Source organism: Pagrus major, chromosome 11 (assembly GCF_040436345.1).
Source record: "Pagrus major chromosome 11, Pma_NU_1.0".
NCBI classification, from domain to species: domain Eukaryota; kingdom Metazoa; phylum Chordata; class Actinopteri; order Spariformes; family Sparidae; genus Pagrus; species Pagrus major.
The window spans coordinates 7,030,758-7,045,955 of record NC_133225.1 but is presented as its reverse complement, the minus strand read 5'-3'; the positions used below and the strand labels follow the sequence as shown (position 1 = coordinate 7,045,955).

General features: G+C 41.1%; 1 protein-coding gene across 2 annotated transcripts in view; it reads left to right on the top strand.

Moving 5' to 3' along the window:
* Positions 1-10,906, top strand: part of gabrb3 (gamma-aminobutyric acid type A receptor subunit beta3) — a 41,675-nt gene extending 30,769 nt beyond the window's left edge. Inside the window, exons 6-11 of one of the 2 annotated variants that reach the window (XM_073477186.1) lie at positions 409-491; positions 1,414-1,551; positions 2,890-3,042; positions 7,149-7,393; positions 7,624-7,704; positions 9,716-10,906. In XM_073477186.1, coding sequence (XP_073333287.1) covers positions 409-491; positions 1,414-1,551; positions 2,890-3,042; positions 7,149-7,393; positions 7,624-7,704; positions 9,716-10,063 — 1,048 coding nt within the window. In that variant the 3' untranslated portion in view covers positions 10,064-10,906. The remainder of the gene's footprint in view (positions 1-408; positions 492-1,413; positions 1,552-2,889; positions 3,043-7,148; positions 7,394-7,623; positions 7,705-9,715) is intronic. The other variant, XM_073477187.1, reaches the window with a different exon arrangement.
* Positions 10,907-15,198: the final 4,292 nt, after the last annotated feature.

Below are 15,198 nucleotides of genomic sequence, written 5' to 3'. Positions count from 1 at the left end.
CTATCCAATCTGCCCCAAGACGCATGAAGCGGCTGAGTGTTTTATCTGTTTTGCTGAAGCCATTTAAGCTAGAAAACTCTCTCTCGTCTCATCAGCTCATATTGCATAACTTTTCTCGTATGTTTGTTTGTAGTGCAGCTCAGAATTGGATTTTCAGTGTTAACGCCGCAGCTCTGAAAAAGGCTGGAAGTGCCATTAGCAGTAATTGACAGAGTCTGACTCTCAAATATACAGTATGAAAATCGTAATTTGATCTATTTGAAATTACCTTTATCTAGTCCCTGCACTCTGACTACAAGGGAGCATATCTCAATGAGTTTGCTATTGTATCTTCCTCTATCTGACATCACTCTTTGCATCATTTAAAACAAGGTCACCTGAGTAATACACTCCTGTCTTTTGATTCAGAATCACGACGACAGCAGCCTGCATGATGGATCTGAGGAGATACCCGCTGGACGAACAGAACTGCACTCTGGAAATTGAGAGTTGTAAGTTTAAGCCTCACATCTTGCGCCCGGTAAAGAAATACGGCGGGCATCTGTACTTTTTCATGCCTTAAAAATATTGAACAGCACCGGGGTTCTCATAAAAATGTTCTCACCCTCCTCATCTCGTGCTGCACACGCTGCTGAATTGCTTTCGCTTTATTAAGCGCTCGTATCTCACTGAGATTGCTTGCTCCACCCCTCTCCGGTAAGAGCCACCGTGACTATCAGACGGTGATCTCCAGAGTGGAGCACGTTAACGATTAGTCTAACTTCATCAGTCTTGATGACATGTTTGGCTATCTGATATAGATCCCATGCATGTGGCACAAGTCTGCCTGCAGTGACACGCATCCCCATGAAGATTTACATCTCATGCAATCAGCACTTACAGCCGGCCGAGTCTCTATGATTCATGGGACTTACTGCAAATCAACTGTTAGGCCCCTAGATTTCATTTACAGCGGCAATATGTAAGAATTTTAGTTGAGAACATTAAAATTAATTAAAATTATCGACAGAATGTGAATAAATAGCAGTTTTGATGTATTAATGTTTATGTGTTGTTTTGCTGCAGAGATATCTACAGAAGTTAGCATGCTAATCAGCTAGCCCAAGTCTGTTCCGGTCCAAAGCTCCTGTGCTAGCACCACAGACGCCAACACTCCCCTGATCCCCGAGCTCCCAGTCTGAACCACTAGCTGCATGGCTAATTGAGCTAATTAGCTAAGGCAGCTACTGCGGTCACTCTGGTGATATGCTGCCACCTGTTTATTTTGAGTATGAATTTGACAGGTGGTCAATTCTTACATATCGCACCTTTAAGCAAATAAAAATCTGTTGTCAACTGTAACCTTTCTACAAAATGACATGGCTGCACGTCACACGTCACACCTTGCTCTGTCTCCTGTGTCGCTGTTTGCAGACGGTTACACGACAGATGATATAGAGTTCTACTGGAAAGGAGGAGACACTGCTGTGACCGGGGTGACACGAATCGAGCTCCCTCAGTTCTCCATCGTCGACTACAAACTGGTTTCCAGGAACGTGGTCTTTTCCACAGGTGAGTTCACAGTACTGCTGCTGCAAACATGCTATATAGTTGTTTATACATCAGAATATTTAATTTAAAAAATCAAATCCCCCTGCGCCATGTTCAATCCCATGCCCTTAAAGAAAACTTAAAATCTTGGTCCGTCTGTGTCTCTCGCGTCTGTTCCCTGGTCTTCATGGCTTCATGGTGTGTCTTCTGTTTTTGTTACCTGCATTTTGTCTTTTGGGACTTCGACTTGATTATTAAAGCTCACTTTTTTGTTTTTCAACCTGCCTGCCTCTGTGTGTGTTGTTTGTTTTACTGCATGTACACAATAGGCTTTCCTAATTACAGGATGTACATCATACCATGACCTCTCACACTCTGACACCAGAGCTGGGAATAATAACAGAGAGGCAATTTCCCCTGTATTTCTTCAAGATCTTGATGAAAGAATCGGAGCTGTGCTTACAGTAAAGTGATGTATTCATGAGGGAGAGTGCCGACAGCATGAATTATTCTCTTATAATACACAAACTGGGTGCCACCAAAACAGTGATTATACCCACTACTGATTTAATGGCATGTAGGATGGATAGTGTCCAAATATTTCTGAGCAGAAAACACTGAGACGGCTATTAGAGCTCAGATCAGCTGATAAAGAAAAAACTCTAAGGGGAGTCTACAGATGCTATTAGCATCTTTTCAGTCAGTAGGTAGGTCTGGCACAGAGTTAGAGAAGAAGATTGATACCACTCTCATATTTGTATGATACATATGAGGTACAGCTAGCAGCCGATTAGCTTAAATTTAACTTAGATATTAGCTTTGTAGACTAGACACAGGGGGGACCAGCTAGCCTTTTTCTGTTCTAAGGTATCAAAATCTGCCTAAAAGCAGATCTTTTTGTTTATGTTTAAATCATACAAAAACCAAAGTTTGATAATGACAGAGTTAGCATTTTCCCCATTTTCAGCCTTAATGCTAAGCTAGGCTAACTGCTAAGGTTGCTGTAACTTCATATTTATAGAATCGTGGTGTGTATGGTATCGATCTTCTCGTCTAACCCTCAACATGAAAGTGAGTGCGTTTTCAAAGGTGTCAAACTTTTATATATATATGTGTGTGTGTGTTTTTGTGTGTATACTGCATGAACAGAAGTTTTATATTTTTCTTTTCATCGGTGTGATGCACACAGACAATCTCAAGGCTAAGTTTCATAAGATGATTTGCAATTTGAACCGCGCTCGCTTGTTTCTATGGTGATAACAACAGTTCATGAGGCCATTGCCATAGGAACCAAAACAAAGTGCTCGACATTCCCCTTGTTCCTCTTGAATTAAAAAGCCTCGCTGTGTTTTCCTGCAGGTGCCTACCCTCGACTGTCTCTGAGCTTCAAGCTGAAGCGAAACATCGGATACTTCATCCTGCAGACGTACATGCCCTCCATCCTCATCACCATCCTATCCTGGGTGTCGTTCTGGATAAATTATGATGCCTCGGCTGCCAGAGTTGCATTAGGTATGATGTGTCCCGTGCAGGAGATCGACCTCAGCTCTGTAGTTTCACCTTCAGTCAGACGCCTGAAGTGTGTCACAGTTTGGGCCTGCGGAGAGTGAACTTGGAACTGATGGTTAATGTGGCTGTAGGTGGATTTACTGGGAGAGAAAAAAACATATTTTGTTTGGCTCAGCGTTATGCAACTTTGTACCAAAATTGTACAAAATGTCTGAGACACAAAGCACTTCAAGAGTGTTTGAGAGGGTAGTCCAACAGTGTTTAAAGAACAAAGAGAATCTGACATGTTCTGTTGAGATGAGCAAAAAGTAAAAAAGCCTCCCGGCATTTATTCATCAAGACAGTCAATCAAACAACACTTCTGGGATCGTCTGCAGTTTTATAACATGACTCCATTGAGCTCATGAGAAGCTTCAGTAGTTTGGTGGTTTAAATTGTAGTCAGAAAATGTTTCGATTGGCGTTTTAACGTTATCAGCCTGTAAACTTCTTGCCCAGTTGACGCTTTTTTCTTGAAACAAATTCAAAATATTAATTTGCTGAAAAAAACACAAAGTATTATTATCTGTCTACGTTACCCACAATGCAACCTAGCCACTGTGTGACATCACTGGAGGCACAAAAGGCTTTATACTACATTAATATATACAATTGGTAGAGAAGAGACACATAAACCAGGTTATAGAGGAAATTGTGTGGCAATGAATACACTTTAATACGAACACTATTACAAAAAAAAGATGAACCCTCTACCCTCTGAAAGATTACTGTGATACAAGCATTGACTCTCAGAGGAGGCTCATCTTTCCTGCTCCAACTCCTCTTTTCTCTTCAGAACGTGATTTTTGCAAATCTCGTCTTGCCTCAACACTTACACCAGCAGTTTGCCCGTACTTCACTATCGTCGTACACCATCTCACTCCTGCAGGCGGTAATGGACAGGTTAACAAAAAAAGAAGTGAGAAATAAAAGAGAGCGATGGCGTGTGAGTGGGCGGTAACGCGGATGTTTTGAATGGATGGCTACACAGAAGAAAATGTGACTTATGTGAGATACTTTTATAACTTCACCCCCTCAGAGATGCTGTGCAGTAGATTTTTTTTTGGGAGATCATGTTTATGTTTTATTTACCGTGACCCGAGCAGATGATAGGTTGGATGTTGTTGGCCAGCAGACCATAAACAGGATCTGACCCTCCCAGTTTGGATCTATTTGTGTTTCTCAAACTGACTGCTTGTTCCTGTCCTGTGTTAGTCTGGAGTCTCAGAGTAAAAAGATTGTTTCATCGATACTAAATGCACACAAAGCACTACTGATGACGTCTTCCCACACTTCAGTCATACGTGAAACATTTCATCATGTCTCTGTGTTCATCTCGGTGTGTTTGAGGCTGTAATAGAAGAACTGAACTGGATCTAAGACTCACACTTTCCACCGGCCTCTGGGACTGAAACTAATACGAGGCTCAGCTCACCACAGGAAAACACCCTGCCATCCCTAACTGCATCGATCCCTGCAAGAATATTTCTCCTTAATGGAAATCCCCATTAAAACATCCATGCACACAGAGCACATGGCTTTGTAAGAAAGAGGATGTTGTTGCAGCGTTCATTTAATCTCGGTTGTATAGTTGTAGTACAGTTTGAGGGCCCTGCTGAGCGGCTGGATGTTGAAAGCACCTGAGCGAGGTCAGAGCCGTTCAGGGTTGACGTCTGCTGTAACACCTCCTCATTGAGAAGACCGCTGTCTGAGACACGGTGGGATCGATGCAGTTAGAAAGCATTTACACTCACTGTACTATCCAAATTCAATCACCGTCTATGTGGTGATTCACTATAGGTTTCCATTCACTCTGCCATTACAGTGGAATGAGTATCCTGAGGAAGTTTGCAGGGACAGCCTCATAGATGGGCAGTGGAAAATGACGTCTGAAGAGATTAAACCCTGAAATCTCACCGTGTAGATCAGGTCTATCAGGTAAATGACAGTTTAAACCGGCCGTAGACTCCTTTTTTCTTTTAACCCATCATTATGAAGTAATGGTTGATTGAATACTGTAATGGCTGTAGGAAAATGACATCATCTACCTTTAACTTGTAAAAGCAAAGTCCTACCCCTTCCAGTGTGGCCCCATGGGACCTGGGACAGGGACAGGGAGAGTTAGGGAGAGAATACATTATTTTGATCTTGTTTCAATTGTGGACATGCTAAGGATTGTAGCTTACTGCTGATCCCATTCCTTACACTTCTTCTGTTGTGTCTTTGCTTTTGAAAAGCTAAAAATGGCCCCATCCTCCAAGCTCGTCAGATGCCAAATATCACACCTACTACAGCCGTACACAAGCTGTTTTAACAAAAAACTTGACAGACCTGCTGTGACTAGTTACAGCTGCTAAGGCTATCATGGAGGGGGTTTAGCAAACGGTCGGTGATCATCCGTAAGATGTCGCCTTCGATCACCACTGCTCGATCTTGTCCCTGCACCTTTCTTTTACTGGTGTAACGTGAAAGACGTCGGTAAACTCTGCAGCACTGCACTGAAAATATACCAGGGATTTGTTGAGTAACCCTCTCTCCTCTGAGCTCTGAGAGACTTCAGATTCTTGCTCTTCGCTTTTGTTCTGCAGAAATCGATGCCATAAAACCCACAGTGCTCTCAACACCCCCACACATACAGTACTGTACAGTGCCACATTTTGGTTATAATTATGTAAGCTTGAGTCGACAGAAATAGACACACCGTCCGGGTCGGTGAGCCATCCAGGAGACACAAAAACAACACAGACACATTTATTGTTGATGGTGCACATTATGGAGAGAATTACTACACTGCTGTTTGTTGTGTATTTGCTGAGTGCGTTCACTCGCCGTGTGCTACAGGAGCTGTGGAGAGATTTCTGCTTATCCGAGCTGAGTAAGGTCAGACTCGCCAAGAAGAGAAGAGGCATCCAGGAGCTTTCATCTGAAAAAGAAAGCTTTTTCTTGATGTCGACCTTTTTTTAAACTTACTTCTAATCAGGTTTGATAGAAATGTTGGTACCTGTTGGTTCGACCTCAACAGAAGAGTACAGTGCTCTTTCTTAAATTTAGCCCTTAATGCTTCACAAACTGATTTTTAATTCAAGTTATAATTAGAGCTGCAATAATTAGTGGAAGAAATTTTAATCGGAAGAGAAAGATCTTCTTAGACTGATTTTTTATTTTTTTTAACGCCTAAACAAACTAAATAAAGAAACTCTCTTTGTTTTCATGACTGAATAAACAAACTGACCTTAAAGGACAACACAGCTTCACACTGTTTTACTTTGTTTATATGTGGCGGACCCTGCCACCTTTCTAGCTTCAAACAGTGTTCTGGGACCTTATTTTCCTCTGAACAGCTTATTTATTCAGTTATAGAAAAAATAAATATTTGTATTATTCCCTAATTAATATTGTAAAAGTAAATTTAGTTGACTATTTTGTTTGGTATTTTGATAATCTTTGATAAAAAAAGAAAAGAAAATTGTTCCAGCTTCTTAAAAGTCAGGATTTGCTGCTTCACTTTGTCATTAGTGACAGTAAATGAAGAGTCTTTGGATTTTCTGACTGTTGGTTGGACAAAAGAAGCAATTTGAAAACGTCACTCACTGCCCCGGTGTGTTCCCACTCAGCCTATAGATTTCACAGCAGGATGACTTCACACACATTGTTTCCAGGCTCTTGGAAAAGTTTTGCAAATATAAGCCTTCATGGTTTAAAAATTCATACTACAAAGAATTAATAATTGAAATAACTGACCTTGTTTGCAGTTTCAAGTGTTTTACATACATTTCTTTCATAACTGGTCTGTGGAGAAAATGCTTTTTGGGCCACGGGGGGTTTTTGTTTCAGTCGGCCACTGGGGGAAATGAAAGGCTGAGTGGCGGCTTCGCTCAATGTGAAGGAAATTAGATGATTGGTAACTTTTTTCATTATGGGTGTGAGCCATCTTATTCTTTAACTTGTGAGTAATGATTCACCCAAACAGGGGAACATCTGTAATCAAGCTTAGACTGTAAAAGAAAATAATATATGCGTGAAATAACCTTCATGGTGATCCTAATTCGTTTTCCTCTTCTTCTCCTCCAGGGATCACCACTGTGCTGACCATGACAACCATCAACACCCATTTAAGAGAGACTCTGCCCAAGATCCCCTACGTCAAAGCCATAGACATGTACCTGATGGGCTGCTTCGTGTTCGTCTTCCTGGCTCTGCTGGAATACGCCTTCGTCAACTACATCTTCTTTGGACGAGGTCCTCAGATGCAGAAGAAACTGGCTGAGAAGGCGCAGAAGGCAAATAACGACCGGGAGAAGTTTGACAGACCCAAGGTGAGAAAGACTTTTAACACATACTGTACATGTTTGATTATATGTAATGATAAAACATCAAGTAGTAGATGGTTTGGATGTATAAATGATGTGAGAAAAATAAAGGGCCGCTGCAGCAATTTCAGTTTCCGTGCAGTGGACCAACTTCCTGTTTCTCCCATCAAACACTCAGCTGACACCCGACCGAAGCTCAGACAAAAAGGCTTTCTGTTTGTGTTTCTCCTGACTAGTCCTTTCTGGAAGGAGGCAATTGCAAGTCTTCGTCCGTTAAACTGTCCAATCAGGTACAAGGGCGTCGTCACTCACGACGGGTGAGTGTCTGTCACTGCCTGTTGTGTCACATCTGTGAAACCCTCCGCTGAAACTTTGCTGCTGCTGCTGCTGCTGCTGCTGTGAGGCAAAGTTTGACCTCATTTAACAAGCGGACATGTTGAATCACAACATCTCAACCAAGCAGTCATAACAGTCATAATCACCATCACATATACTCATCTCTACATTTCCTCTGTGGTGTTTGACCTTCTTATTGTTGGTGTGTGTTTGTGGTCCTCGTATCCTCGACAGTAAACAAACCAGACATCTCATTTATCATATATATTGTATGTATACACACAAATGAATCTATGGTCCTTTTTACTTCATTGTTGCAAAAGAAGCAATGTCCTGTTTATCCAGGAACACATTAAAGGCTACATGTAATACATTCATTAGGTTATTCTAGAGATCAGCTCTGTGTGTGATTAGACAAGAGCCCCTGCGCCCTCGTCAACATGTGAAGGTGAATGCCGGCACTTACTTTTTTTCCACTTCAGACGCTGGTGATAATACAGTGAGCCTCAATCGACGACTCTGAAGGACGCAGGTCAATTCCCTCATGCCAATAGTTCCAGATCAATTTATATTGTATCGTGTGAACTCCTCCTGTCTGGTCAATTAGTAGTTAATTAGTAGTATCAATAAGGATATATCATAATGCATGTGTAAAATATTGATCGCTGTTTGAAGGTCACGAGCCCAAAACATATGCAAAATAACTTTTGTTTCTTACAACACTGACATAAAAATGACATCTTCCTCTTATGCGTCTTCTCTTAGTGTAGTTAGGGCTCGCAACTAATCAAAAAATAATCAAGACTGTAATATGGCCAGGTGCAATATCCAATAACCTGAAGCTGCAATATTTTTTTATTAACAGTATTATAATGAAATACTGTGAAGCTGCAGAGCTTCTACAGATGTCACATCTGTGTGATTTTAATAGCTTTTTTCAGAGAAAATGAAAACTGTGATGCAGAAATGATAATTTCCACTAATTGTGACTCATATCTGGTGTAATAAACTGCATAATGTATGCAGGTCTTATAAAAAAAGTACACATAACAAACTTTAAGAGTGTAATCTTAGCCAGTTTTTATTTGGCAACCACTTTGCCATTTAAGCCTCATAAAATAGATGTATTACTAATAAATGTTCATAACATAAATATAGTTTTTTTATCATCATCATTATTATTTAAACTGAAACCCAATTTAAGAAGAAAATTGCTGTTTAAGGAACGCAAAATAAACTTAATCAAGTGTCTCATTTGAAAATATCTTGATAAATAAGAGGTCTAGTTCCATCTTCAAATAAATGAGATAGATAATATATCAAAAATATAATTAAGGCAGATGTTAAGGATTTAATTCTTGATCTACTATAAGGTGAGGATGCTTAAGGAAGTGGTTTATCTCTATGGTAGGACCGTAGCTGCCTACTGAAATTTGCTGTTAAAGAAATACTACTTACATGTTTTGTGTGTCGCCCCTACAAACAACCAGCTGTAGGATTTAATAACACATGAACTTAGTTTTTTTTATCACATACATGAGGTCTGAGGTGGAGCTGAAAAATGCTCATGTAAAGGGACCAGTTTCTGTCATTCATCTGAAGTGGAAAGAGCAAGAAAATAAATATTCACCTTGTCACTTCCTCTCATGTCTTGTACCCACACTGTTATATGACTGTGTACATACTGTGCCTCCTATTTGTGCCACACGGCTCTGAATGATTTATGTGTTTTTGTGTGGGAAGCAATATCTGTCATGACACGAGTATTAGAGGCATCCGGTCTAACCTTGAGCTGATTTGTGAGAAGTGATTTAACTTTGGGACAGGAAACCTGGTTCTGAAGGCCGCTCCTCTGTTTCCCAGGCTGTAATCTGTCAGCCTGCTCCGAGACGCCGGGCCCCGGGGCCTGACACATGCCGCACCCGTGTCATCAGTCAGCGAAGCCTCAGCTCGCAGCCCATTTTTAACGGCGCTCTTGTCTGTTGTACCTAGGTCGACTCCCAGGGGAACATTTTGCTGACAACCTTGGAGATCCACAACGAGGTGGGAGGGAATGAGATCACAACCACGGTGAGCGAGACCCACAACTCCTCCTCCATGGCGCTGGACAACTCGGGGGTCCAGTACAGGAAGCCAAGCATGCCGCGAGACCAGGGGCGCCTCAGCCTGGACAGGAACGCACACCTAAAGAAAACCCGCCTGCGGAGACGATCGTCGCAGCTCAAAATCAAAATCCCAGACCTGACGGATGTGAACGCCATCGACAGATGGTCACGGATAATATTCCCCTTCAGCTTCTCCCTCTTCAACGTCATCTACTGGCTTTACTACGTCAATTAATGCACTGATTGTTTTTTGTAACCCGTTTCTGTCTTTGTTTGAATGAGTGAACACTTCTCGATGTAAGAAACTCGATACGGTAAATTCCCCATGAACTTTTTTTTTATCATACACGTGAAGACTTTGATGACAGAGCTGCCACTCAGACAGTGTGTGTCTGTATCTGCACAGATCTACAGACCATGTGTTTTACAGACGTTCATGTGCTGTGAATGACCTCTGTGAAGAGCTGGGACATCGTACCTCCTGGGTGGAGGCACAGACTCTCTGCAGTGTTTACAGGACGCTGTGTTAGTACGGTTATTTCAACTGTACCCAGAATGTCAGTATGAAATGTGGTCACTGTAATACAACTGATTGCTATTGACACGACAGCTGACAAAGATTCATATCATCAATATATCTATAGTTAATCTGCACATGGACAAATATGATCATATGAAAGCAGAACTCTGAGTTCATGATCTGGAAATGATTTGCAGAGTTAAAGGAATAGACCGTATTCACAAGGCGGCCATTTTCATGTGATACCGCTCAAGGTGGGGGAAGCTCAAATGTCGTACTGCTGTGGTCCAGGTTGTCATATAAACGTGGGATATCTGACAAATAGTTATAATTTCACCTCTTTCTGATTGATCAGCAACTGAAAAGATAATGGACAGGCCATAGGAAGGCCATTAGGCTGTATTTTAAGGTAAAACACATATTTGAGAACCCATTAGCTTCCAGTAGACAACAGCTGATGTTAGCATTCAGCCACTTTCTAGCCAACATTACCTTTTGATAGTGTTACACAACCTGAAATATCAACACAAACCTTAGATGCATTTATTTAAACCCAGAAGTGCACCTGTATTTTAGCTAGGAAGTGGTTTAATGCTATATTTAGCTAACAGGTTATCAAATACAAAGTTTTACCTTACAATATGGCCTAACGTCCCTCCAGATTTTCACTGTCAATCATCTTTATACTTGCCTTCATGTGAATACGGTCTCTGGTTCAAGCTTTTGGGAAATACTCAAATTTTCTTTCTTGCAGAGATTTAGATGAGAATTTTGATATCTTACATGCAGGTATGCAAAATATGAAGCTATAGCCAGCAGCTGGTTAGCTTCGCTTAGCTTAGCACAAAGACTGGAAGCAGGAGTTAAGTAGCTACGTGTATTTCCTAAAATCTCGAACTATTCCTTTAATTTGCCTTGGAGTTAATGCCGCCAACTGTTCACTGGTTGTTTTTCGATGTGGACACTGGAAATGCTGTGACCTTTGCTCCTGTGATGAACAGGTGATGTAACACTGTGTCAGGATGTCAAAACGTAACGTTGATGTCAAAGCCCAGTTTTTATTAACAGGAGAGAGGCTGATGGAATCCAGACCAGCATTTTATAAAACTGTCATTCATTGCCATTATTCAAAGATATTTGGTAAGTATGCTTATTTGCTCTCTTGCTGAGATGTAGATGGGAAGATTAATACCACTTTGTCAGTTAGCTTAGCCTAGCATAAAGACTAGAAGCAGGGGGAAACAGTAAGTGTGGCTCTGTGAAAAGGTGAAAACTATCTGCCTACCAGCACCTCAAAACCTCTCTATTGAACATGTTTAATCTCATTTGTTCAATCCAAACAGGAACAGAAAGGTAAAAATGAAACAATGTGTTTTATGGGGAGTTACGCGCTGGAACTATTTCTTGGGGGGCAAAAATTTCAACAACTTGTCATTTATAAGTGCATGCGGGTTAAACAGACATGCTTTCAAATATTAGTAGGTCAACTTTAGAGGTGCTAGTAGGTGAATTGTGTTACCTTTAGACTGAGTCAGGCTCGCTGTTTCCCTCTGTTTCTCATCTTTATGCTAAGCTAGGCTAATGGCTATCGGCTGTAGCTTCATATTTATTGTATAGGCATGTGAGGTATGAATCTTTTCATCTCACTCTCAACAAGCAAGTGAGAAAGAGTATTTCCCAAAATATCAAACTAATTTCTGTAACATTTGCAATTACCTATTACAATAACCCAGCATGTCATATACCCAACAAACAAATGTGTCAATTTATGTCACATGAAAGTAGAAAGAAGCTTCCCGGGCTCAACATAAATATGCACAATATCCAGTCAGTTTACACTGTTTTGCTCCGTCGTCACTGTGCTTTCAGGACTGCTGTCACGATATATTATTGATTTTGTCAAACACCTGTTGAATGCAGCATAATTCACTTGGCCTTTTTCTTTTTCTTTCAGACTGCTTGTTGTACGTCTCACGTCAGATTTTAATCAACTTTCACATTCAGATTTGTTGATTCTCCATGCAATTTAATGTACATACTGTAACTCTGAACATTTTCTTCCAGTTCACACTAATTACATGGCTTTGTTGTCAACAGTGTTTTTGCTCAGTGATTTCTGGCCTCGCTGTCTTGTTTTTGTCAGTCTTGACACAACATTATAATTTCCTATTGTGTTGTAAATATAAAACACAAAATCACAGCTTGTGATTATTTCCATTATTTCCTGAAGAAGTAAGTAGATAGATGTGAAATGCTCTCAGAGAAAAAGGAGTGGGGGGTTTTTAGACTCTCCACAACATCCACTTTTGGCATACATAGCTCGCGACGCACCATCTGCACCGCTCGACTGAGCGACTCGCAGCGCGTAGGAGTGACACCACCTGTCAGGAGTCCACTGAGCTCAGCAACACCCATGTGCAGCCGCCTGACGGAGCCCAACATCCCATAAGAAATCAAACATAAACGCATCACTGATAAACCAGGTCGGGCTTGATTTTTTTTTTTTTTTTAACTGCAGGTGAATTTCCTGCATGTTCCTTTAAAATTGTTCGTCAGTATGTTTGATAATTGCCAACGAGGTCTTGAGAGACACAAAGGAAAGAATGAAGGCTCATGGAAATGTCAGAAGTTTTGCAGGTAGATCACTAGAATCATTGATTCATCCTGTGGAGACCATGAAGACCTGTCAAAAAGTCTATCTCAATCGATCGTGTAGATGTTGCAAAATATGTGAAAACCATGGCTGGTACATAAAAAATCGATCCAATACTTCTTTGGACAATTCATTTACCTCACCCTCATGCTGATGGAAAGTCGGGTGAAGTTTTGTAGTCCACAGAACATTTCTGGAGCTTCACAGCAAACCAGTGTTGCATTGTTCTCCTAAACAACTGAAGTAGATGGGGACTAGTTAAAAAAAACAACTGGAAAAAAAACATATAATGGCTCCATACAGCTCGTCCGACGTAATCTAAGTCACTGGAAGCCCCGAAATCCAAAAATGATTTGAAAAGACTTCATTTACACTCTTGATGTGCACACAAGCTCGTGCAAACAGTGAAGATTTGGGTTAAAATGGTTGTAAATAATGTCTTTTTTCATCAAAGTCAGTAGGAATCATCCTCTGGGGGCATTGAATGTCTAAAATCCATGACAGTTAGAGAGATAGTTCAGTCCGGATCAAAGTGGTGGACCCACCCATGGACTACCAACATTGCAAGCATGGTAAAAATCCTCTTGGCAACTCATAAACTTCACAAACCAAACAAACCCTTAGAAATAAACCAAAGTTTGTTTTCATATATCGTGTATATTTACTGCTCCAGGGTAATAAAGTCAAAGCGTAAATGATCTTCAGCAGAGAAATACCATAAACCAGCCAGAAGAGGCAATTTTCTTGCGGGACCTCGTCAGCAGAAACAAACCATAACAGTGTTATGATCCCTGTTTTACAGTGTGTGCATCAACGCCGGTGAGGTCACGGCACGGCGGCTGTCAAATGAGCAGCACTGTTATTATTTTCTTAAGCTGCGAGACAACTGTAACCATGCCCTTACTCATTCATTAGTCATCTGCATTCTTCATGTATCCTCTGCGTCCTCTGTCTGCTGTATTATATCTCCACAAACATTAGTCATTCTAATCTCATTTCGGTCACCACGCCTGTTTTGTTCCTTATGAATGGATGAACGGCTGCGTGCTACGCCGGCACTGCAATAATTCAATTCGCAGATTACATCTGATTTATAGTCGCGCACTTCAGATAAATGAAAAGCAGGTGTGTGTTTGCGCTGCGAGCTGTACGTTATGATGATGTGACACACGAGCGGCAGATTTTCTGGACTGAAATCTCTCTCTCTCTCCTGCATTAGCATGAAATCTGTATTCAGCCACCTCCGCTCCTCTGCACTCTGATTAAATGGCTTTGTTCGGGTGACAGATGAGATTAATCAACGCACTGGAAAAAGTTCTTGGATGTAATGACTAATAACGGTTGAATGAAACAGGGATATTTTACATGAAGCACGCTTAATACTACAATATACAATCATAGTTTAGAGGATAATGTGCTTCCAACTTTGTGTCAGCGGTTTGATGAAGGCCCCTTTACTGTTTCTACATAACATCCATGAACAGAGGAGCTCAGAGGCCTCATCTCTACACCCTCCAACACGTCTGGGATGAACTGGAAGGCCGACTTTATGTCAGATCTCATCACCTAACATCAGTGATGGGTGACGAATCCCATGTGGAAAAGCCTGAACCCAGAAGAGTGAAGACCGTTGTAGCTGCCATGGAGAGCGAGATGCTCCACAATGACACATGCTTTGGGGAATTCCAGTATTTTTAAATCTCTGTATTTACACATCTTGGTCTGTAAATGATTCATGCTTACAAAAGGTTTTGGAATCGCTGCAGTAGATCGCCTCAGCTGGCAGCCGCCACACAGCTGCAATGTAATCCTAACTTCACAGCTGACTGTCTTTCATCATTATAACTAAAAGACAAGAACAAAAATATATTTTGTTTTCAAATTAATTTTGTTTTCCAAACTGCTTGGGGACTCTTCTACAGATACAGATATGGTTTTAAAAGCTATTTAGGGGTTGATGTTAGCTTGACTGGTAAATACTAACCAGCTCACATTTGCATTAACATTAACTGGTTCAAGTTGCTTTCCAGCAGATGAACTGGGTAACGGCTTAGTAAGAATAATGCATCTTAATAGATCATCACTAACTCTTACTGATTTGATATGTTTGGAGGTCCACAACAAATTGTTTAAAGTTTTCTGGAGGCGGGGCTTTGTCAAACGCTCTGTTTTAGCTTCTGTCTCTTTAAGGCCCCCC